Source organism: Fukomys damarensis, unplaced genomic scaffold (assembly GCF_012274545.1).
Source record: "Fukomys damarensis isolate Sample0158 unplaced genomic scaffold, DMR_v1.0_HiC HiC_scaffold_18, whole genome shotgun sequence".
Lineage (NCBI taxonomy): Eukaryota > Metazoa > Chordata > Mammalia > Rodentia > Bathyergidae > Fukomys > Fukomys damarensis.
Window position 1 is genome coordinate 43,345,263 of NW_022900930.1, and position 24,224 is coordinate 43,369,486.

The following is a 24,224-nucleotide window of genomic DNA, read 5'->3' on the forward strand; positions in this document are numbered from 1 at the left end:
AGCTTTCTTTGGTGGTATCATGTTAACCTAATGCTCCATAATCCATGTGGATGTACACTGGTGTCTGCGCGCTGGAAGGAGCAGACACCTCCTGTCGTTTGTACAGATTTGTTTTGTCAGGTAAATACCTTCTGCTGGGTCCCTGGACTTATGGAGCTACTCTGGGATCATGGCTGGACTGGAGCTGAGTCTCAGGGCTACCACAGGATCCACAGTTGGTGGGTCTGTATTCAGCTTATAGCAGTTGGTAGATTGGACAGGAGTGTCACCTCTCGGGCCTCGGTGGACACGAGTGCCTCTGGAACTCAATAGAATGAGTCTTAAGCAAGGTCACAAGGCTTGTGTAGGTCTGCCTTAGGGTCCAATAAGCAGCCCTGGAGCATGGACAGGTGTGGTTCTGTCCAGGTCTCTAAAACGCTAGGACGAGGACTACCTCTAGGCCACCGTAGAGTGAGGCGGGAGCTTGGCCATGGGCCTGTTCTGGTTCTCCCATTGGGTTTGACCGGCAAGTCTGCTATCAGTGTCACAGTGGTCATAGCTCCTTCCAGGCCCCTAGGCAGATGGGGCTGCTGCCATGGCTGCAGATGAGTGGCACAAGTCCACAGAAGGCCAGGCTGCTTCTTCACCTGCATGGGTTCCAGGCAGGAAGGCCACCTTTTCTCTCTGGCCCTCCTTAGGCTTGGCCTCCACCAAAACTTCACAACCTCTGACCTCAATACTGAGGGCCTTACAGCAACACTTAGTCTGTGAGTGGCTGCCAGTCTGTTATTTCTGTGTCAGGAGAAGGGCTGGGGACTTTCTCTTCTGCTATCTTGGTGATGCCACCCATGATCTATTTTAAAAGTAAATTTTTAAGTGAAATAAATAAGTCACACATGTGTAAATACCGAATAGTTTCTCTGGTGTGAATAAACTATAACAGTACATAAGATCCTAATGAGATAACAGACATTGTGAAATGGGAAGAAAAGGGCTAAAGGTGTAGGAAAAGTGGGAAGCGTAGGGGAAAGGTAATAAGGGAAAAAATACGACAAGATGAAAAAATGGAAATAAAGTGTTTGTAAATGGGGAGGGGAAGAGGGGATGAAGGGAGGGGAGCAGGGATAAGGGAAAAAATGAGAACCAAGACCTGTCATGTAAAGGTACAAGATCCCAATGATGAATGTAACTGTACTGTGTACCTAAAATGTACCAGTAAACTCAATAAAAGAAAAAAATAAATAGAAGTAATGTTTTTCTAATGAGCATAAGGAGAAAAAATATTTTTTAAATAAACTAAATAACGCCTGGATGATTCCAGTTTAATTTTATATTATCGTGTTCTTGCTACCAGATATCTGTCATTCAGAAAGGTAATGGTACTGAGAATATTTTAGGCCTGTGTGCAGATGTCACACCTTTCACAAGGACGCTGTTCACATCCACTCCTGCAGTCACCTTGTGTAAGATCATCTTGCCGTGGATAGTACATGTAAAGCTATAGTGGGTTCTTTTGCTTTTCTAACAGCTTCATAATTTGATGGCTGAAGAAAATTATATATTCTGTTTATAGCATGACTGAATAAATACATACATGGGTACATGCACATGCATGCTGGTGTGGTATTTTTTTACATCAAGATGCCAAGAAAAGTTCCAATATTGTATCATTATTGCTATGAGTCACAAAAGAAATTAAGAGGTAGGGGGCTGTCTCTATTCCAGGGTTGTCTGTTACCTTCATTTATGACATGTGGCTTGTATTAGTGAAATGAAAAATAGTCACATTACTAATTTCAGCTGTGTATAATACTTATAATCTTGAAACTGAACAGTCAATTTTGGCTTTTCCTTTCCTCCTATTAAAAAATAATTGTTTTAATTCTGAACTTATGTTTTCTAATTTTCAGTTATCCTGCAGTTTGTGAATTTTTACAGAACAACAATTTATTATCAATAATCAGAGCCCATGAAGCCCAAGATGCTGGGTAAGTTGCATTAAAACTATAATAGACCAGATATTACAACAGATATTTTTTACCTTTAATATCAAGACAGACAGGCTATCATCTCTCTTCCAGGTATCGAATGTACCGGAAGAGCCAGACCACCGGCTTTCCATCACTTATTACAATTTTCTCTGCCCCTAATTACCTAGATGTCTATAACAATAAAGGTAAAGGAGTCCATCAATATTTGAGTTTGACTTTGTGAGTAAATGTGAATCATAGTTCAATTGTGTGTGTGTGTGTGTGTATTATTTTTTTGGTGCTGGGGATTGAATCCATGGCCTTGCCCTTGCTAAGCATATATTCTACCATGGAGTTATACCCTCCAGTAGTTATTTTTATATAAAAAGATCTCAGGCAGGAGGTAAAGCTCCCTGATAAAGCATGTGCTTAGAATATGCAAGTCCCTGGATTCAATCTCCAGCACCAATGTCTCTACCACAAAAAAGAAGAAAAGAAGGCCAGGGATTTAGCTCAGGGTTTGGTGGCCTGCCTTGCAAGTGCAAGGACCTGAGTTCAATCCCCAGTAGCAAAAAAAAAAAAAAAAGAAGAAGAAGAAGAAAAGAGATTTTAATTGAAACAAAGGCCAAGAAATTTAAAGTTTGTGCTGCTGCTTGGTCTTCATCTCATAAGAAGATTGGGGTCCTTTGTGAATACCAATAATGATTCTACGGGTTTGTACTACTGAGTCAAAAGTTTAAGCAGAGTAAAAAACTTCAAGGTCAGGCTGGAGATTTAGCTCAGTGGTTCCAGTGCCCGCCTCACAAGTGCAGGGGCCCGAGTTCCATCCCTGGTACCAAAAACAAAAACATTTCAAGGTCATGTTAATATGTTTAGCATAAATTACTGGTTTTGGAGAATTTGTTTAATTGTACCTCAAAAATGTATCATGTGTTGTTTGATGTTTGTAACTTATTAAGCTGTTCTTGTTCTTCCTGACACACAGTATGGTTGAGTGAATGAATAGCGAACAGTCAGGAAAAAAAGTCTTTATTTTAGTCCAAACCCTGCTAGAAACTAAGTGTGACTTTGGCTAAGTCACATAATCTTTCTAAACTTGTTTCCTATATTAAAAAGAAGGATACACACATGTCTTTTATTTCAGAAACTCCGCTTCTAAGACTTTATCTTGCTAAAGTCTTATCAGATTTTAAACTTTTATGATTCATAGTTCGTAAGTTTTTTTTTTCTTTCCAGGGCAGTGGTCCTACAAAAACTTCATATCTGTATTCCATTGTTCATTAAGTGTGACTATAAAATAATAGGACTTTTAAACAAACATGCTGAAACAAATATATCCAGATGAGTATTGTCCCTTCAAAGCAATTATCCTGAGAGGGTAGATATGTATTCCAACAATGCAGTCATTGTTCAGAAACATTTTTGGAACTCCTCTTTTGGCATTGCCTTCAGAGTCTGCGACACATTCTTTTGATTATCCTCAATGATGGGAAATCTTCGTCCTTTGAGGGTGGATTTGATTTTTGGACATCCAAAAGTCATTCGGAGTCAAGACTGATAAATGAAGGTGAGTGATTGAGCTCAATGACACCATTTGGGGTTGGAACAAGGTATGATTAAAGGGTAATGAGACTGGTTCTTGTGTTGTGTCCGTACTGGCTCTGGAGGCAATTCCAGAAGAAGAGTTCCAAAAGCGTTCTGAATAGTGGCAGCATCTTCAGATTAATTGTATGGCAAGGAGCAAGTTTTGTTGAAAGGACCCTAAGCTAGGAGCCTGAATTCCTGCTTCACTTTTAAGTGTGTCCTGTTTAACAAGATACTTAACTTCTTTGGGCCTCGGTTTATCTTTAAAATATGTGGCATATAGAGTTGTTGAAGATAAGTTGGAATCATGAAAATGAATACTAAAGCATTGTTCAAAATATAAACTACTGTAATACTGTAACATTTCACTGCTGTTGTGCCTGATGTGATGACATCAAAGGGCCCCACTCATCTGATATATGAGATGCCGTGTGTTTGTAGTTGGTGGTTCCTTAAGTCTCATTACTTTATAGTCATACCTTGTATATGCAGCTGGGGAGACAAGTTTCAAAAGAGGTAAAACATGTACTTAATATTTACCCTGTTTATACATAAACTATGGGAGCTGAGGATGTTGCTCAGTGGTAGAGCACTTGTGTGTTTTTCCCTGATTTGTTACCCACCCGCCCCTGCCACCGATTAGAACCCAGAGCCTCACATGTGTGAGGCAAGCATTCCCCCACTGAGCAAAACTCCCAGCCCTGTTGCCTGTTTTTTAAAGAGCCAGTCTTTAGTTCTCTCCCGGCCTTGTGTTTTCCTATTGCTTCTCATTGGTCTTCACTGAGCCTTAGCTACCCTATAATGTTCTGCTTCTTCCTAAGTTTTTAGTTCTGACTTCCTCTTTTCCAACATTTCCAGTATATTAGCCACATGGTTTTATTTTGGTTTCCTCTCATATCTAGAGGTATCCAGTGTGTGTGTGTGTGTGTGTGTGTGTGTGTGTGTGTTCGTGTGTGTTCGTGTTCTCAGTCCTGAGGATTGAATGCAGGGTCTTTGTACCTAGCTACATCCCCAGCACTTTTTTATTTTCAGTTTTTTTGTTTTGTTTTGTTTTTTGTACTAGGGATTGAATTCAGGGCCTTGCACTTGCTAAACAAGAGGAATGTCACTGAACTAAATCCCCAACACTTGTTTTGTTCTTGGTTATTGTTTAGTAAACATTTTGCACCGTAATCCATTCTACTTAGGTTTTCTGTCAGCTTTGATATAATTGGTAACTTTCTCTCAAAATAATCTCATTTCCTTGGTGGTTTTCTAAACTTTTTTTTTTAAGGACAAAAAAGTATAGCATCTGAAACAATCCCTGTTGGCACTCAGTTACTCCCTTGAGAGCTCCTCTTTTCTAAAGAGTGACTCTATCACTCTTTTTCTCCCATTTCTGCTTTTTACTTTTTACATTTTCTTTTCACCTTTCTCTCTTTCTTTCTTTCTTTCTTTCTTTTTTTTCATTAGTGGAATCAACCCCAAAACCTTGCACATGCTAGGCAAGTGCTCTATCACAGGGCTGCGTCCCCATCCCCTCCTTTTTTGTATATTCTTTACAATTATTGGCATCTCCAGACCCTGCGTTATGGGGTTTCAGGTCCTTGTTCTTGGGTTTTTTTCTGCCCACCCAAAAGCAATTTACTTGTCATCCATTGTTGAGACCCATTTCTCACTTTCTTCTCCTGTGTAGATCAAGACTGTTACTGAATAACAATAGATTAATTTGACCTAAATAAAATACAGATCCAAGAAAATAATGGGACGTGTACCTGGTATCCAGGGTTAGCTTTTTAAGAACTAGAGGTCCCATTTTTGCATATTTTCTTTATAATCAATGGTGTACTTTTTGGGCATTCAATAATTAAATTTTGAGAACACTAGATATCCTATAATGAGGAAACAGCAGCCAGGAGATGAACTATATATGTTATTTTGAGAAAACTGCTGTCCTATTTTCTATTTCATAGAATAAGAATAACTAAAAGAATAGTGCAAACATTTCTGGTGATGGAGACTAGGGAATTCAATTTTGAATCTTTTAAAATATAAAGAAAAAATATGAAGAAAATCACGTAGGCATCAAAATGTGTATGCAGCTGTAAGAACTGGTTAATAGTAAACATTTATTGTGTGCTGGCAATATACTGTCAATAGGATAAATAGGCATTTTTAAAGTCCACTCTATACTATGCAGAGATGATTGAACCTATTTTGAACACTAATTGTAAATCGCTCCAAGTTTTACCATTTGTTTCCCCCCACTATGAATTGATAACTGCTATTTCTAAACTCCCATAGACTTTTAAAAAGCTTTCTTTGGCTGTGGCTAATGACTAGCAAAACAGCTTGTGTCCACATGATGAGTGATATAAATATAAGTTATGGGGAAAATTTTCTAACCGGAGGCTTCTATAGACAGTTCCTATGCAGTGAACCCTTGAAAGCGTTTTATTACATGAGTTCTTCAGGTGAACTACCACACAGAGGATGCCTTAAAGTTTTCCATCTGCACTTCACCAGTCCTGAGTCACAAGTGGGAAGTGATCCCTGGATTCTGTGTAGTGGAACACAGCTGTATAAAGCACGTTGGTTTCATGGCATGTTCCTCTGTGCCTAATTTTTTTTTCTTTTTCCTTTCTAGCTGCAGTATTGAAATATGAAAACAATGTCATGAATATCAGGCAGTTTAACTGTTCTCCACACCCCTACTGGCTTCCAAACTTTATGGATGTTTTCACATGGTCTTTGCCTTTTGTTGGGGAAAAAGGTAAGAAATGGAAATGTCCACCCACCTTTTCCTCTAGCATGAGCCTCTCCTCTTTGGTTCAGAATGTTTCTCTCAAAGTGTTATCAGAAATGTTGGCTATTTTTGTTTCCTCTTGTTAAGATAGGGTCTCGCTATGTAGGTCAGGCCGGCCTTGAACTCACTGTTGTAGTCTAGACTGGCCTCTAAATCGCAGGGATCCTCTTGTCTCGGCCTTCAAAGTACTGCCTAGTCCTCTAAAGATCTTTTTTTTTTTTTTTTTTTTTTTGAGATGGGGTCTTGCTGTGTGGTCCAGGCTGGTCTTGAGCTCACTATATAGTCCAGGCTGGCCTTAAACTCATGGCAATCCTCCTGCCTCAGCCTCCTTAGGGCTAAGATTATAGGCATGTGCCACCAGCCCTGCTTCTCCAAAGATTTTTAGTGATACTTAATTGGTTTTTAAATGTCAACATGAGTGTATTACAGGTTTATTATTCTAAATAAGTAGCTATCCTACCATGATCAAGTCCTACACCATTGCTTTAATGCTAAAGAGATTTAAATAAGATTTATTATCTTTAGAATTTTATTTGCACAGCTACACAAATAAGCTATGCAAATATAAAATAAGCATGTTGGATCTAGGCTTGTTGATGTAATGTATTTGAAAAATGGGAAGACGTTTTTTCATGCATATATTTAAAAAAGGCTCTAGACAACATTTTAATAAAATCAAATAATTTTACAACAGAATCTTCAAAGATTATTTTACAGGAGCAGGAAATCTACCCGAATTCTCTCTAAATCTGATGATGTACATTTAATGTTAATGTTTTATAGCTATAGCTGTGTGTGTGTGTGTTTTACTGGAGAGGGAAATCAAGTAGCATTGAACTACACTGTCAGCCCTTTTTTACTTTTATTTTGACACAGAATCTCCCTAAATTTCCCTGGCTGGCCTAGAATTTGCAATCCTCCTGCCTCAGTCTCCTTATTAGCTAGGATTATAAGCATGTGCCCCAGTACCCAGCTATAGCTATTCTTCATAATATAACGGTAAAACTTGTTGTCTGTATTTGTTTGGCATGTCTGTGTATTATATACATTATTTGAGAGAAAAATCCCTACTAATTGTGTACATTTTGGGTGCTTTTGCCTCACACAGTCACGGAGATGCTGGTAAACATTCTGAACATATGCTCTGATGATGAGCTCATGTCTGACGATGAAGCGGAAGGTAAACTTTCTACACTTCAACTAGCAACTATGAAGTTTAGAGTTGAATTGTAGTTTATCTTGAGTCGTTTTATTTCTATTACTAAATAAAACCATTCACCATAGAAAAATAAAATTTGAAAAATATGGAAACATAAATAGGAAAAAATACTCATAATTCCACCATCTCATGGATACTCACCATTGACATTTTGATGTTAGTTGTCTTATCTCTTCATATATGTTTTTTCCTCCTGCTTTTTATTCACAAAAAGAAAGTCATGTAATGGCATTATCAACATTTACTTTTTTAAAAGACTAATTTCTTTCTTCTTTTTTTATTTTTATTTTTTTTGATACCGGGGATTGAACTCGGGATCTTGCACTTGTGAGGTTGCCAGCAGAACCACTGAGCTAAATCCCTGGCCCTAAAAGACTGATTTCTAATGATTACATGCTTGTCCTTGTTGTTGATCATTCTTTGTACTAACCGGCCTCAGTCTGTATACTGGATTTTTTTTTCAAGTTTTTGGTTTAAAAACCTCTACTGTTTCAAATTTTGTATAGTGATCTTTCCTCGTGTCCTCTCCAGTTCCCCACCCTGGCACTGGGGCTTGAAACCAGGATGCTGAGCTACATCTCCAGCCCTTTTTATTTTATTTTGAGACAAGGTCTTGCTCAGGCTGGCCTCGAACAAATATAATTCAGGTGATGATAAATGATATGAAAGAAAGTAAAGCAGTATTAGAAAGCCAAGAATAACATTGGCTTGATTACTTCCATAGGATAAATTCATATAAATTGATATCTGTATCAGATAGTACTGAAAATTTTAAGGACGGGAATGTAGCTCAGTGTTAGAGCACTCACATAAACATGCAAAACCCTGGATTCAGTTCCCAGCATCCCTCAAAATAGAATTTAAATCTTACCTCTAGAAAGGCTGTGTGCCATTTTACATTTGTGTGTGTGATCACAGCGATTTCTCCAGTGCAGCTTCTTGTACATGTTACTGCCTGGTGCTTTAAAAGTTAATTTGTACTTTTACAATGACAAAGAACATTGTTTTCTTGTGGTCATTTGCCTTATTTCTCTTCTGTGGATGTTAATGCATATCTTATATCCACCTCTCTACTGAGTTATGTACATATTTTTTCCTTACAGTGTGTGAGGGATCCTTATGTATTAACATTTTGTTGGATACGTAGCCAAGTATGTTTTTCCTTGTGTGTTGTCAGACGTTTGCTTTCAAAGGTGCATCCTAACTTGTCTGAGAATGCAGAGAACTGGAGAGGTGGTGGTCACCTGAACTCCTGCCTCTGACTCATCCTCTCCAGGCTCTGTGCTAAGGGGATGCAGTCAGCTGTTAGGGTAAACCACCCTCTCGGTGAGAAAGTCCAGCTCACTTGGGGTTAGAGAGGGGGCTTCCATACGTGTTTATGCTTCATACTTCACAGGGAAAGTCACGGGCTTGTGAATACCTTTACTTATGGGTTAGGAGATCACTATAAGGAGCTAGTTCTTGAGGAAAGGGTGCGTCCAAGTGAAAAAATAAAAATAATGATAATAAGAATTTAAGTTAGGAGAGATAAAATATGGAAGAACCCAATTCAGTAAAACTTGTATTCAAGTCTAAATGGAAATAGAAGTGAAAATATTATAAACTCTATAATATGTGGTAGGAAGGGACTTTTTTTTTAACTTTTGTGCTGAAGTTGTCCTCTTGCCTCAGCCTCTCGAGTGCTGGGACTACAAGCATGTGCCTGGCTCTAAGAAATTCCTGATTACCATAAGGATGTACTTGGAAAAGGATGCCAAAAGTTGCACATGGGATGTTTATTGAAGTTTTATTTTTAATGACAAAAGGTTCAAAACAACCTAAGTGTCCCTGAGAAGAGAGGTGGGTCTCCCAATGACCAGTTTGGTGGGACAGTATGTGAGTCCCTACTTGGGATCTTGTTTCCCCTATAGAAGCCTCCTTTCTTGCCTTCCCTGCTAGTTAGCACCTATTTAGCTTATTGTTACTTTGTCATGGAAAACATTTCTGACCTCCCTGACCAGATCCAGTACCCTTGTTTATTTTTTTGTTACCAGGGATCAAACTTCAGTCCTTGCGCTTGCGAGGCAGGTGACTGAACCACTGAGCTAAATCCCCGGCCTCCGGTAACCTTGTTGATTTTTTTTGTTTTTTTTTTTTCAGTACCAAGGACCTTTTACTTGCCAGGCAGGCATGGTGCCACTGCGCTATATACCCAGCCCACTCCTATTAATGTTTTTATATCAATCTGACTGCTAAAATAACTAGAAAAGCAAAAGGAAGTATTTTCAAATTACTTTAATGGTATCAGAAAACTGACAAAGTAGTAAAAGCTACCAGGCCGAGGCCTGGGAAAAGACAAATCCAGAAAGGTGAGACCAGTGGTAACGAACCTATTTCATATCAGCTGCGGGGGGCGGTCTGTATCATGGAAAGCTCTAAAAGGTTTGCCATCACTGGGTTCGACCAACGTTTTGAACCATTTCTTTTCTAATATATTCATGAATTTCAGAAGATGGGGCTAAGGTTGAGCGGCTCTCTTGATAGTCTTGTGTGGCTGAGCTAAAAAAGTTGGGGCTTAGTTTGCTAAAGATGAGGCGAGTGCTACAGAGCTTCTTCTCGTCGGTTTAGGACACTCACGATGACTGCATGTACGTGAGAGGAAGGAGGGGCTGCATGTAGGACAGCTGCAGAAGGGAATGTGGCCCACCTTCACCATCACTTCAGCCCCTGGAATTTAGACAAGGTGGTCCCACACACCTGGTGAAAAGCAATCTCTGTAGACTAACTTAACATCAGGTAGGGCCTTAAATGATTTTTATAGTCTTTCAAAGGCAGTATGTGGCTGGTGACCAAAAATAATTTGGCAGTTGAGGCGCTATTACAACCTGAATAAGAACTCCAGAAACAGCAAGAAGAAAAACAGACCCTCCAGGTTCTCCAGACATTGGATTTATCAGATCAAAGCTTTAAATACCTGTGCTAAATCCAAAACAAAACTTGATTATTGTGTTCAAGGACATACAAGATTAGAGTGAAAATTTTGACAAGTGTGAATTTTAAAAGAGGATGGCGCAGATTCGATAAAACACCAAAAGAAAGTTTTAGGACTGAAAAATAAAACAAAATACTGAACAGATGAATTAACCACAGATTTGATAAAGCCAAACATGATCTGGAAATAGATCAGAAGAAACAATCTAGAACAAAGTATTAAGAGAAGAAAGGGCAGCATAAAAACAGAGCATAAGAAACAATAAATAACAGTGAATAAGCAAGCATGTATGCATTTGGAGTAAAACAAAAAAAAAGTTTCTATTATTTATAATGTAGAATATCTTCATGACCTTGGAGTAGAAAGTAATTTTTTAAATAGGACATAAAAAGCACTAAATATACAGGAAACTTGTGTAAAGTGGACAACAAATCTGGCTGTGGTGGTGCCCACCTGTAATCCCAGAACTCAGGAGGCTGAAACAGGAGGATCGCCATGAGTTTGAAGCCAGCCTGGGCTACATAGTGAGTTCAAAGCCAGCCTGCACTACATAGCCAGACCCTCTTTCAAAAGACATGCATACATACAACATTTAAGTAAGAACTTGTTTTTACCCGGTATTCTATTAAGCTGGGAATCTACTTAGCAGAAATATATGCAGCAAAGAGAAATGTTGCAGGAATACTCATAACATCAGCCTAATTTGTAGTAGCCAAAAATTAAGAGTCAGCCTAAATGACTGTGGACAGTAAAAAAATAATACATAGCACACTCATATGCTGGTGAAAACAGACTAGCAACGTGGAGAAACACAGAGGAATCTTTCAAACATAGTGTTGAACAAACGAAGTGAGGCCAAAAAATGCACTTGATTGTTCCAGTTACGTAAAATTCTAAAGCAATTAAAACTGTAGCATTTATGGATGCTTACGTGGTAAACTGTAAAGAATAGCAAGGCAGTGATTCCACTGAAAGTCAAGAGAACTATTTCCTTTGGGAAGGAGAGAAACTTAAATATGGGAGCCCTTCTGTGAAACAGACAATGAATAATCTGTTTACTGACCTGAGTGATGGTTATGTAGACATTTGCTTTTTAATAAATCAGTGACTTAGACATTTGTGCACTTTTATGTATATTTGTTATACATCACCATAAAAAGGTTAAAAAAGTTTTTTATACCTATGAAAATGGGGGAATTTTTGTAGAAATATTTGGGAGCTGGAAAAACAGATCCCTAACTATTATGGATTTAGCCAATTTGGGATAGCTGAAGCCCAGTTTAGCAGTAGGAAATGCTGAGTGGTAGCACCAGTTGGGAATTGGTGGGGAGAGTTTGGGTTGGTAGTGACCGATATAAGTGGATTGGTCTGAAAGCCATTTACAAAGCAAGTAAGGTCCTAGTTGCCCCTGAGTGACTGACAGCCTCTTCTCCAGGTCCGGAGGTGCATCCCTAAAAAGTTCAACCTGAAAGGTTCTGGGCTAGGAGAGCCATTCAGCACCTCAGTACCTAAAACATGAAAGACGTGACCCACGTGCCTCCCCAGTTCCCTGACCGCGGTGTGGTGACCAGGAAGGTGTGGCACCCCTCACACCGAAGCCCAGTGAACCCCGGGGTCAGCAGACACCTGAGCGGTCTCTCTTAGACAAATCAAAAACCACAAAAGGCAATTGGAATGATTTTAAAATTCTGAAATCATAAAGCTTAAAAAAAGGAAAATATCCCCCGAAAAATAGGAGAAGATAGTGAGTCCATTGAACAAATTATAGTGTTTTATTCAGGGCTGGGGATTTAGCTCAGTGGTTCCACCGCCTGCCTTGTTTGCAAGCACAAAGACCCGAGTTCGATCCCCAGTACCAAAAAATAAGCAAAATAATGTTCTTATTAAGAGATTCGTGAACTGTTCTGCCCTTTGTTTTTGTTCCTTGTTTATTCCACAGATATCTTTTTCTTTTTCTTTGTCTAATGTGATTTTCATGATGAGAGTAGAACATATTAAATAATAAGAGATGAGAAATCATGCAGAACATGAGACATTTCAGAAATGGGAGACACAGCTGAGGGCAGGAATCTGTATTTAACATTTAGCTTGCTCTCGGTGCATTTCACTTTGATTTTTTTTCTCACTTTCATGTACTTATGTTCTCTTCTCACATTTCTATTTCCATTCCTTGTTTCTTGGTGTGTCTTCTCCCTGAAGATCTCTACATTTCAAGCTTTCAGAAAGGTATCCAACTGAAACGTGTAAAGAGCCGAATACTCGCTGTCTGTCCCGCTGCATTCTGTTGGGTAGACCTTTTTAGTTGGTAGTTGACCAGTTTCACAACACCCTCCATCCTCCCGTTCAGTGCTAATGTCTGTGTTTTCTCGGGACCTGCTGCTTGTTCCAGCAGGACATTGAGAGCTGGAGGCGAGGAAGGAATGGCTATGTTTCTTTTTCTGACTGTTGAATGCTGTCACCTGGTGCATGCCTGGACCTTGGCTTCTCATGTGTGGGCTGTTTCCTAGGTCTTAGATGAGAACGAGCCATGGAGTCCTGGGTTAATATTTTCTATGCTGCCTTTTAAAATACCTTAGCTAACCATGGTGTTGGTGCTGCACAGTTGCCCATGGTACTCTGACTCCCTGGTATGAGAGAGCGAGGGTGATGGTGTGAAAGCAGCCCTCACTGCATTCAGGAGAGCTAGCTGGACCTTGTGTTCACTGCAGAAAACAACTGCACAAGTGATGTGTGACCACTGCCCTTTGGCAGATAAACCCTGCATCCTTCGGTGGCCCACTGCGTTCTCAAAAGAGGTCTTGTCCATAGCAGCTGTCTTTGTGTGGGGTGTGTGTGTGTGTGTGTGTGTGTGTGTGTGTGTGTGTGTTCCATTCGTCACTGTTTTCTACATTTCAGAACCACAAATGTTCCCGACCCTCATAGATTCACTCAGTTTTGTGTGTGTGTGTGTGTATGTGTGTGTGTGTGTGTGTGTTTCCTTCATTCTTTACTTCACCTTTTTCTCTTCTGGGCTATTTTTTTTTTTCCTCTTGCTTTTTACCTGGGATTTTTGTTTGTTTAAACAAGCTTAGGCCTTAATTTCTCTTTTAAAAACAACAAAAAAGACACTATCCTGCATTTTTTCAGAGTCAGATTGTTAAATATTCTTTTAACTCGTATATCCTTTGTATTCTCTAAGGAAGCACTTCAGTTCGAAAAGAGATCATCAAGAATAAAATCCGAGCCATTGGGAAGATGGCACGTGTCTTTTCAGTTCTTCGGTAAGGATCAGTCTGTCATTACAGTGTGGGACAGAGAGGCATTTTGAAAGCCCATTAGAAGTTGATTTTAGAGTGGTTCTTTTAGAATTGGAATTTGGTATTGGAACCACAGGTCTTTCGGGTGGAGTGCACATTGAACAGATACATGTGTTAAAGTGACTAAAATAATGTTCAGGCAGATATTCACGTGATACTAGTGAATGTAGTGATTGAGTGGAGATTTCAGAGCCACATTTGCCTGTGTCCAAACTGATTCTGCCTCTTAGCTGCATGACCTTGGGTTTAATCTGTTCCTGTGTTTTGATATCTGTAAAATACAGATAATAAAAGGACCTAGCTCACAAGATTGTTAGGTGGGGACGCCTGGTTATAAATACCTTGGTTGAAAAACAAAAATGCCTGGTTGTTTAAAATTGGAGTATTTGTAGAAAACCTCTGCTTTGAGTCATGGGCTGGTTGGAAGTAGATGGGTCTGTCCTGTCCATGCCTCTTTTTTTAACTTTCTCTGGGTGCTCTCGAGTGGCAAGGTGGGAGCTCCCTGGCATTAACCAGGGCTCTGGTGTTCCTTTGCAGGGAAGAGAGTGAGAGTGTGCTGACCCTAAAGGGCCTCACGCCCACCGGCACACTCCCTCTGGGTGTCCTCTCTGGAGGCAAGCAGACGATTGAGACTGGTGAGTACCAGCTGCTGTGTTCCCTCAACACTTGCAGTCAACACAAAATGAAAAGGGAGCGCTGCTTTCAGTACAGGCGCCGGAGCAGTGGATAGCCGCTGGGGAGGATGACTGTTGAGCCCTAACCTTCCTCTGTATACCAACGCTGATTCAAACTGGATTACAACTTAAATATAAAAGCTACAAAAATAAGACTCCTGGAACAAAGTATGGAGATGAGGCATTATGGTAGGCAGAGTCTTTAAGTAGGACACAAAAAACACTAACCATAAAAGAAAACAATTAGTAAATTGAATTTCATTGAAATAGTATCTCCTAGCTGGGCCTAGTGGCGCAGGTAGCTGTCAGCTACTCTGGAGGCTGAGGTGGGAGGGTCACCTGGGCCTGTGATTCCACGACAGCCTGAAGAACATAGTGAGACTCGTCTTAAAATAACTTTTTTATGACAATACATGATAAAGATACATGAAAAGGCAAGCCACAGACTTTTCTCAATACATAATGTCTAACAAAGAACTTAATCAGAATAAAGAATTAAAGATTTAAAAGATCTAATAATTTTAACAGGCATTTCACAAAAGGATGTCAAGACAGCCAGTAAGCATATTAAAGGATACTATAGTCATTCTTCTGGGAAACAGATAATAAAACCACAGTGCGACACCACTGCATACTATTGGAATGAGTGATCATTTATAATCTGACGAGAAGCTACACATTGGTGGCACACACCTGTAATCCTAGCGCTCAGGTGGCCGAGGCAGGATGATCACCCTGAGTTCAGTGCCAACCTGGGCTACAAAGTGAGTTCAAGACCAACCTGAGCTATGTGATAAGACCCTTTCTCAAAAATCCTAAATGACAGAAATATCAAATAAAATCTGACAAGCCCAAGTACTGATGCGTTTGTGGAGAACTACAACTGGAAATATGTCAGTGGGCTTATAAAAGGGGTTCAGCCACTTCAGCAAACTAGGAGCCAGTAAAGCGAGACGTGTGTCCACCCCACAACCCTGCAGTTGCGCAGCCGGCATACAGCCAAGAGAAATCAGCATGTGCGTCCGCCAAATAATGCAAATAAGGGTGCTCTCGTAGGTTTATTTATGGTTGCTCCAAACTGAAAATGACTCCAATGTCCGTTGATAGTAGAATAGATAAATCGTGTTATTTATACAATAGTGCACTGTTCGGCAATTTTAAAGTAATCTATTATGGATACACGTAACAAACAGTTATAGATGACATGGTCAGCTAATAAAGCCAGACACGGGTTGGGATGTAGCTCATTGCTTTGGATTCCTTTTCCAGCACCACAAAAATAAATAATAAAAACCCAAAAGACCATGGACTGCCCGATGTACCTGATACCTAAGAACAATGATATGAGAAGTCAGTGACACTTCCTCTGCTGGCAGGATATTGACCCGGGGGACACAGGGACTCGGAGCTTTGAGAATACTCTGCAACATGTCTGGGCACATGTGTGTTATGTAGGATTTGGGCACATGATACAGCTCATGTGCCTATTTTACACCTCATTGAGGAAACAGTCTGGAAGATTTGTGTCCAACAGAGCAGGAGTTTGCCTCTGGCCTGGTAGCCATACTTTCGCCCAGTGCCGCAGTCCCCTCTCCAGTAAGAACATTCATTCTAAAACATTTTTGAGAGCCAGGTTTGGTAGCACACACCTGTAATCCAAGCACTCGGGAAGCTGAGTCAGGAGGATCACCAAGAGTTTGAGGCCAGCCTGAACTATAAATCGAGACCCTGTCTCAAACAAAACAAAGACAATATATGAACACTGACTTCTCAGTAGAGGGCTTTATGGAATTAAGGAATGAAGAGACTGATGTTTGTCAGAATGCACATAGAACTGGTCAAACAGGGAAGGAACAAGAGATGACACTTGAATGACTCACTCCAGGCATGGAAACTGGAACTCAAGCATTACTGTCTTAAAATTTCACTGCTTTTTGTTTCCCTTATTTTACTGATTTATTCTGGAAGTTTTTTTCGGGGGTGTTTTTCGCCCCTCTTGTTATTCTGCCACATGTAAGAATTACTTTCCTTTTGTGCAAATCTCAGCTTCTGTTGACTAAGAGGAATACATTTTCTTTTATAGGCTTGAATTCTCTTTTTCTTTTAGATTGACTACTGAGATATTAGACTTCAGCTATTTAGAAGGAAGATTGAACATTTATCCTTGGAAGTATATAATTTCTTTCTGTTTTTCTCTCTTTCTTTTTCTTTAAGAGAGGGTGTGGCTTCGGTGCCCAGGCTGGACTTGAACTCCTGCACTCAAGCAATCCCCCGCCCTGTCTCACCCTGCTGAGTAGCTGGGACTGTAGCTGGGATGCCTCACCCAGCTTATTTTCTCATTTCCTTTAGTTTCACAGAAAAGATCAGTAAGCTATTTCAGATGAAGAGTTTTTCTCTTAAATATGTGTGCAGCTTTTTGTTTTGTTTTTTAAGCAAAATGCTTTTCTATCTTTGTTTTTATTTGGTAGTCATGTGAGATATTCTGAGAACAGCGCTGACAAGGACATTTTAATGTAATGGGAAGTAATATGGGTGAAGAAAAAGCGAAATGTCAAATAGCAGTCTTTCTTGAAGTTTTGGTTTGGTTTGGTTTGGGTTTTTGTGGTTTTTTTGTATGGGGGATCAAACTCTGGACCTTTTGCAAGGCAGGTGGCAATACTATTTGAGCTAAGTCCCCGGCCCTTTTTTAAAGTTTTGAAAATGGATTGATCTACAGAGTTCTTATTTTAACCTAAACAAGTCTAGACCTTGAAAGAGCAAAGCTACAAGTCAAGGGCAAGTAACAGAGAATTTTATAGATGTGCTATTTGGGGATTTGTTTATTTATAATTCTTGGTCATATTTTGGGGTGACCCCCGTATATCCAGTGTCTCTTCATTCCTGATTTGAGTGTCTTACTCAGTTTGGGATTTTTTTAATCGATACTTCTCAAATTGATGGAAATCTTCAGGAATATTTAAGAACAAAAACTAAAGTTGTTGCCAACTTTTCAGAGCTTCTTGTTGATTGACAGGAAATGAATTTGGTTTGTCATTTTCACATCAGAATCTCAGTTCCATAAGCTCGTGGGCAGATGGGACTGAGCTGGAGTGGAAAAAGATCTTTTTATTGTTAATATAACTTTCCTTGAAGAGCTGTCAGTCAACAGTATCCCTTAGGACCTTACAACTATGTTCCTTTACACCTTACCTTCTTCCAAGAGAGGTTGAATGAGTGTACTTACAATGGAGTGAAGTAAGTAAACGTGCTTGGAAATTGGAGCATAAAAGATATTAAAGGAAATCTGACAGCCAGCCACAAGTTTGACATCAAGCTGCCTAGTTGCCAAAATCAAGAAGAAAGCCAAGAACAGAACAAAATTCACAAAGACCATGTGATTTAAAAAATGAATTATAAATTGGACTGCATCAAACTTTTAAAGTTTTAGGAAGAGCCAGGTATAGTGGTGCATGCCTGTCATCCTAGCACTTGGGAGGCTGAGGCAGAAGGATCGCTGCAAGTTTAAGGCCAGCCTGGGCTACATATTGAGTTCAAGTCTGGCCTGGAATACATTGCAAGACCTTTTCTAATAAATAAAATAAAGCTTTTATTCTATAAGTGGAGCTATTAAGAAAATAAGAAGACAACCCATAGAATGTATGCAAATATTTTCAAATCACATATTTCATAAGGGACTCTCTTCTAGAAAATGTAAAGAACTCTTACAACTAAATAAAAAGACATTACAACTAAATACAGGTGTAGAACTTGAATTGGTATTTTTCCAAAGAAGACACACAAGTGGCCCATGAAGGGATGTTTGGCATCATTAGACATTCCAGAAATGCAGAGCAAAATCATAATAAAATAGCAGTTCACATTCACTAGGATGGCTACAGTGAAAAAGATAAGATGCGTTGCTGAGAGCTGGGAGTGTAGGGCAAAGTAAGCACCTAATAAGGTGAGCCCAGTGCCTGGTAGCTAACTTCATACTGCATTAGGAAGTTAGCACCGTGTTTCTCGCCATCTCTCTTACCCTAATAAGTAAGGCCTCAACAACAGCAGACTTGCTGCTGCTTATTCTCTGCCACTTTCAGCAACATTCAGATTGGAAGAACCGACGGGGTTCACTTACAGGAGCTTCCTGCCTTTAAGAAAATTGCTATTGGAGGGGTTGAGGAGGTTCTCCTGATGGAGTCTGTCTCACTTCAACCTATAACCTTTTCATATATTAGAGCTTCTGCTGTCTGAAAAATTAAGGTGCAAGGAAGTCTCCCTGTTAATGCTAATTTTTAAATTGTTTCCATTTTGATCACTGAGGGAGGGAGAAGAGGGCTTTCTCGGTCACTGACCTGAGCGGAAGCCATGTGGGAGGTTGGGGTCAGTCTTCGCCATGTCACGAGCCCACAAGGGCACATGCATTCCCAGTGGGACCAAACAGTCCGGTGCCTTGGGCATTTAGCAGTCCACCTCCAGATAAGAAATAACCCTTCACTTGTAATGCATTTTTCTCTTCTTCCAAATGCCACTCTGTTATTCAAAGGCCACTCTTATTTTAGTAATTCAGAGGATGGTTGGCTCCCACATAAGTCATTTGAGAGCAGTAAGATGGAATAGTAAACAAGTTTTTTGAATAGGACCCAGCAGCAGCTCATGAATACCATCCCAGCTATTACAAACTGAAACTCGCTTGTCAGTTTATTCGCAGGGGCATGGTCCTGTAATCCCAGCTACTCGGGAGGCTAAGGCAGAAGGATCCCAAGTTCAAGGCCAGCCTGAGCAATTTAGGGAGACCTTGTCTCAGAATTTAAAGAAAGGATAGGGAGGAGGTGTCCTAGAGGTGTAGCTCAGTGGTAGAGCACCCCTGGGGTTCACTCCCTGGAACTGTAAAAAAGTGTATTTGACAGGTCATTTCGTTATGTGGTTATCAAGACATACACTAGCAGTTGGCTGTTTCAAATGAACAGTGTTCCAGTGCCACCTAAAATGCTAAAAATATGAGAAACTTTCCTGCCTAGCTCCTCTCAGTAATCTCTGGCTTCTCTAACTAGGGGGCTTTCACGGTGGGTCGGGGAGGGGGGACCTGGGTGTCTGTGCTGGCAGCAGAACTGCTGGCTTACTCACTCTTTTCTGTCTTCATTTTGCATGCCACTGCTCCTGCCCTCTCAGCCACAGTAGAAGCGGTAGAGGCCCAGGAAGGTACGGCTGTGTCCTCGGATAGATGTGCTCCTGTGTCTGTCTACTAGTTTTAAAAGGCTTTCTTAGCATTTCCAATCTCTTGTTATTACATCACCGGAACTGTAACAGTGAGAAAAGGAATGAACATTCCTAGGCATGTTAACATGTTCTGGATCTTTATTCGTTTAAATGACCTTCACCCCAGCTAAACTCCTTGGTGGGGACCGGTCAGTTTGCACACAGTGACTGAAGCTTCAGCAACTGCACATGCGGGGGGGCGGGGTGTTAACCCTCTATCTCCTCCCTGTACAAAAGACATCCGAGTCACCAAGGTCGGACGGGGCAACCTCTTTATGTGAGGACTCTCAGGTTATTAAGAGCAGAGACTAAAATAGACTAGGGTTTCATTCGGTTCATTTTTGAGGTTGCCCTAAGACAATTAACCTAAATTATCTTTGTTTCTGTGGAGACATTGTATAAATTTGTGGTTGAAAAACCATTGGGTGATAAACCTGTGTTATAAATTTGTTTTATTAGGTAAGGTAGTTATAATGGGAATGCCTTTTTTTGACAGTTTCAGTTCAGTCTAAATCGAATCAGAAGGAAAATACCTAGAAGCTGTGTTGATGGTTTTTATATTATGTTCAACTCCTGCTTGTGCAAGATAAAAAGCTGTCTTAAATAGAAAGCCGTCTTGTTTCTTCTTTTGTTGTCAATGTGATGTTTGTGCCTAAGGCAACAACTCTGAGCCTGGCATGGTAGCACACACCTGTCATCCCAGCACTCTGGGAGGCTGAGGCAGGAGGATCCTAAATTTAAGTCCAGCCTGGACAATTTAACAACTTAACAGACCCTGTCTCAAAATAAAAAGTAAAGTAGACTGGGGATGTAGCTCAGAGCAAAGTCTATGGGTTCAATCCCTAGTACTTTTTTTTTTAAAGCAACTACTTAACTGTTGAATTTGTTCTGTTATCATAGGGTGCCCTTTTTTCTAGCACTGGGCATATTTCTGGCCCACTGTTTCTGACACTGGGGCTAAGAGCTTGTTGCCTCTTCATCAGATATATTTCTCCCATGATTCGTCCTATTGAGCTTTTATGAAAAATGTAGTTTCAGCTGTGCTTTCCCTTGAAGAAAGCAAGGGAAAGTTTCAGACAAGGCTGGCTGAGTTACATGTTCCCTGTTCCCTTCACCAGATATGTGCTCCCTGGTCCCCTTTCTGTGTGTTCCCTGGGAGGGTCTGTGGGTGAAAAACTTTGTTGAACTGCTGCTTTGTGCCTAACAGAGCCCTCTCCACCCCTTTTCCTGTTTCTCTTCAGCCATCCGAGGGTTTTCGCTCCAGCACAAGATCCGGAGTTTTGAAGAAGCCCGCGGACTGGACCGAATTAATGAGAGAATGCCACCTCGAAAAGATGCCAGACTCGAGGGGCCTGCAAAACTGGTGACCCCAGGCCACCCCAACGCTGCACACAGGAGCGACCACGGGAAGAAATCCCAGTGACGACCCAAGCGTTCCGGAACAGGTGAATCCCAAGCTTAGGGACAGATTTTATTTATTATCAGAAAATGAAACAAAAACAAACCTGCAAGTGCATTCGGAATGTAGTCTGCTGTGTTTATTCTGTAAGAAAGGAGAACGTTTTATAAATTCTTTTAATTTGTGTTCAATATATACAAAAAGCACATCTGTTGTTTTGTCCCCCCACCCCAATTTTTAGGAAAAATCTGATTGTTCTCAAAGTGTATGTGAAGTTTTGTGCCACCAAGGGGACCTTCCCCTAATAAAGGGCCTTTGAAACTTCAGACCTGGCTTTCTGATTTGAACTACTTAGTCTTTGATCATTTAACATTTATTTCTGACTAATAACTTTTCAAACTGAAGAGAGTTTTTATTTCTTCCTGCTAAGTGCCATGGGGCAAAGGTCTGGATTTCAGGGGCTAAAATCACTTCTGTTCTGATACAAAACTCACTTATACTAGAGCTTCCAAGTACACAGCCCAAACCCAGTGATTTTGGGGCCAGGGGGAATGTTTTTTGTAATAGCCTACTCTCTTCTGGACTCTTGGTTCCTTTTAACATGTTGTAGTAAAGCAAAATAAAAGTAATGACCTGTTTTCTTAGAGTTAATTGCATCGTATCCGTCTAAGGGTGGGGTACAGCTCAGTGGTAGAGAGCTTACCCTGGCTTTCATCCCCAGTACTGAAGACAAAAAATCGTCCATCCAACCACAGGCATGATTGGCTTAAACTCCCCTCAGAAATTTGGGGGAGAAAGGTTTCAAAAAGCTTTAACTGTTGCTATATTCTTTTGCTTTTGTTTTTTGATCCCAGGTGACTTAACCACCTGCAAAGGAAAGAAAATATCTAAATATTTTATAAACACCCTCAGCAGAACCTTGAACAGCCAGACGCATGTATGCTCTCCCATGCTATTGGTCAGCTGTGCATCTGTTTCAGGATCAATAGTTCTGAAAGGAGCCAATGAGGGTAGGATGATCTCTGTAAACCGAGTCTTACTAAAGGGCATTGTGTTTCCTGTCTTCCAGAGCTGATTCGAAGTCTTCTCATTACTGCGAGGTGCCCCTATCTTTCACACTCATTAGGTAGAACTGTATGTCAGCTTTCATATTTTGGGATATAGAAAAACAAGTGTTGAGATACTGTGTTTGAATAATCTTCCCTTGGTTCGTTTTTCATGTTAGAACCCGGGGATCCTGGGGATCCTGTAACCGGCCTAGTCTGAGCACAGGTGCTGGGTCACAGTAGCCCTTAGATGGCTCTGTGATGAGTGTGTGTGTCTGGGCACGCTGTATCCAAGCATGGAGAAAAGCAAATGTATGGGATTCTGTAGCATCACTGGAGTGAGTAGGCATCTCAGACAGTGGTACATGTTTGAAGCTTCAGGAAACAGCAACAACAAACAAACAAAAAACAGAAACCAACATATGTTTTGAAAAAACTATAATTTTCGTTAGAAGAATGAAGACTGAGCCCGTCGATTTGTTTTTCTATACGTTTTGCTAACAGTTCCCAGATTATTTGACCAAGGCACTCTCGGGGATTGGACTCCGCCTGCGTGGATTTCTCTGTCAATAAAATGAGATTAGGGGAGGAGATGAAGGATCTCATACTGAGTTCTAAGTAAAGCTGAGGAGAGAAGGGTGGAAAAGGCTTGAACCACTCTCTCCCTACCGAGAGACAGAATTAAGCACCAGGACGTCCTTGTTCCTCTCTCCCAGCCTCAGTGATAGAAAAATTCTGTCTTTGGAAATCTCACCTATGAATGTCAATCCACAGGACATTGTGTATTGTTACAGTACACACACACACACACACACACACACACACACACACATATGCTATCAGTCCATAGGTAGAAACTACTCTTAAGGGCGTCCATCAGCCAGCAGCAATGAAATAGTGGCAAATTCTTATGAACAAAAAACATTTCTCTAGTTAAAAGGACAGTTATTTAGGAATGTCATTATCTTCTCAAAAAGAGGCGATGAAATAAGTTTTCTTGACAAATACATTGTACAAGGGTGTTGTGTGGGTGCCCTCAGAGCTGTGACGGGCAGCAGAGTAGAGGGTAAGAAGACTTCATTCAAGAAAACATGAGCCAGTTTGAGACAGAGCAACACAGTTGGAAATGCTGAATTCTAAAAGATACTCCTGTAGAAAACAACAGTGTGCATTCTGACATTTTAGAAAGCGGTGCATTAAGTGTATCCATATGACAGCTTCTAGAAGGGCTCCTGACTGGGGGTGTAGCTTAGTGGTCAGGTACGTGCCTGGCATATGAGAGGCCATGGGTTCTAACCCCAGTACCGCAAAAATGAATGAATGAGTGAATGAATGAGATTTTTTCAAAGCAAAGCTACGGATTGGCGTAGAGTCTCCACATGTGCATTTACATCATGGACTCAAGACAGTTTAGAAGGCATAACTCTTAGAAGTATATTCTGAAGGGCCAGGCATGTAGCTCAGAGGTGCCATGCCTGCCTGGCAAGCGCAAGGTCCTGAGTTCTGTCCCTGGTACCGGTGGGGGGTGGAAATGTGTTGTGGAAACAGTCCTGTTTCTTCACTTCAGGTTTCACTGGAAGCTTTTAACATATTTCAGAACGTTTGAATCTAAACATCGGCTTCCAAGGTGGCTAGGTGCCCACCTGGTTTGCCCTGAGACTGCTGTTTCTGCTGAGAACCATCACTGAGAATAAACATTTTAGCTGCTGTTAACTCTGCAGTGTTGGCATTTTCAAAGCCTCTTCTGTTTTATTCAGTCCTTCCCGTGTTCTAAAGACACTAAAATTACTTTCCTCTTGATCGCCTTCACATTAAGGCCCAAAAGGACCTTCTTTTTCTAAAACTTCTCCCATTTAGGAAAGCAAAACGACCACTTCTGACCTCAGTTGCCCTAAGCATGTCAGAGGACACCTCTGTAAGCTTTTCTGAAATGCCATTTTGAAAATGATGCTTCGCATGGGCAGGTCTCTCAGTTTTGGTTACATGCACATCATAAGAAATGTTTAATTGATCCGATGATTTAAAAAAAAATGTAAAAATTAATCCTCACCAGTTCAATATCCCTT

General features: G+C 40.5%; 1 protein-coding gene across 5 annotated transcripts in view; it reads left to right on the forward strand.

Moving 5' to 3' along the window:
• Nucleotides 1-21,951, forward strand: part of Ppp3cc (protein phosphatase 3 catalytic subunit gamma) — a 76,381-nt gene extending 54,430 nt beyond the window's left edge. For 2 of the 5 annotated variants that reach the window (XM_033765480.1, XM_033765478.1), the window contains 9 exons: nt 1,890-1,967; nt 2,061-2,155; nt 6,160-6,285; nt 7,427-7,498; nt 12,708-12,734; nt 13,687-13,768; nt 14,342-14,439; nt 19,627-19,656; nt 20,955-21,950. In XM_033765480.1, the coding sequence (XP_033621371.1) occupies nt 1,890-1,967; nt 2,061-2,155; nt 6,160-6,285; nt 7,427-7,498; nt 12,708-12,734; nt 13,687-13,768; nt 14,342-14,439; nt 19,627-19,656; nt 20,955-21,136 (790 nt within the window). In that variant the 3' untranslated portion in view covers nt 21,137-21,950. Of the gene's footprint in view, nt 1-1,889; nt 1,968-2,060; nt 2,156-6,159; nt 6,286-7,426; nt 7,499-12,707; nt 12,735-13,686; nt 13,769-14,341; nt 14,440-19,626; nt 19,657-20,954 lie in introns of all 5 variants that reach the window. The other 3 variants (XM_033765479.1, XM_010624163.3, XM_010624172.3) reach the window with 3 other exon arrangements.
• Nucleotides 21,952-24,224: the final 2,273 nt, after the last annotated feature.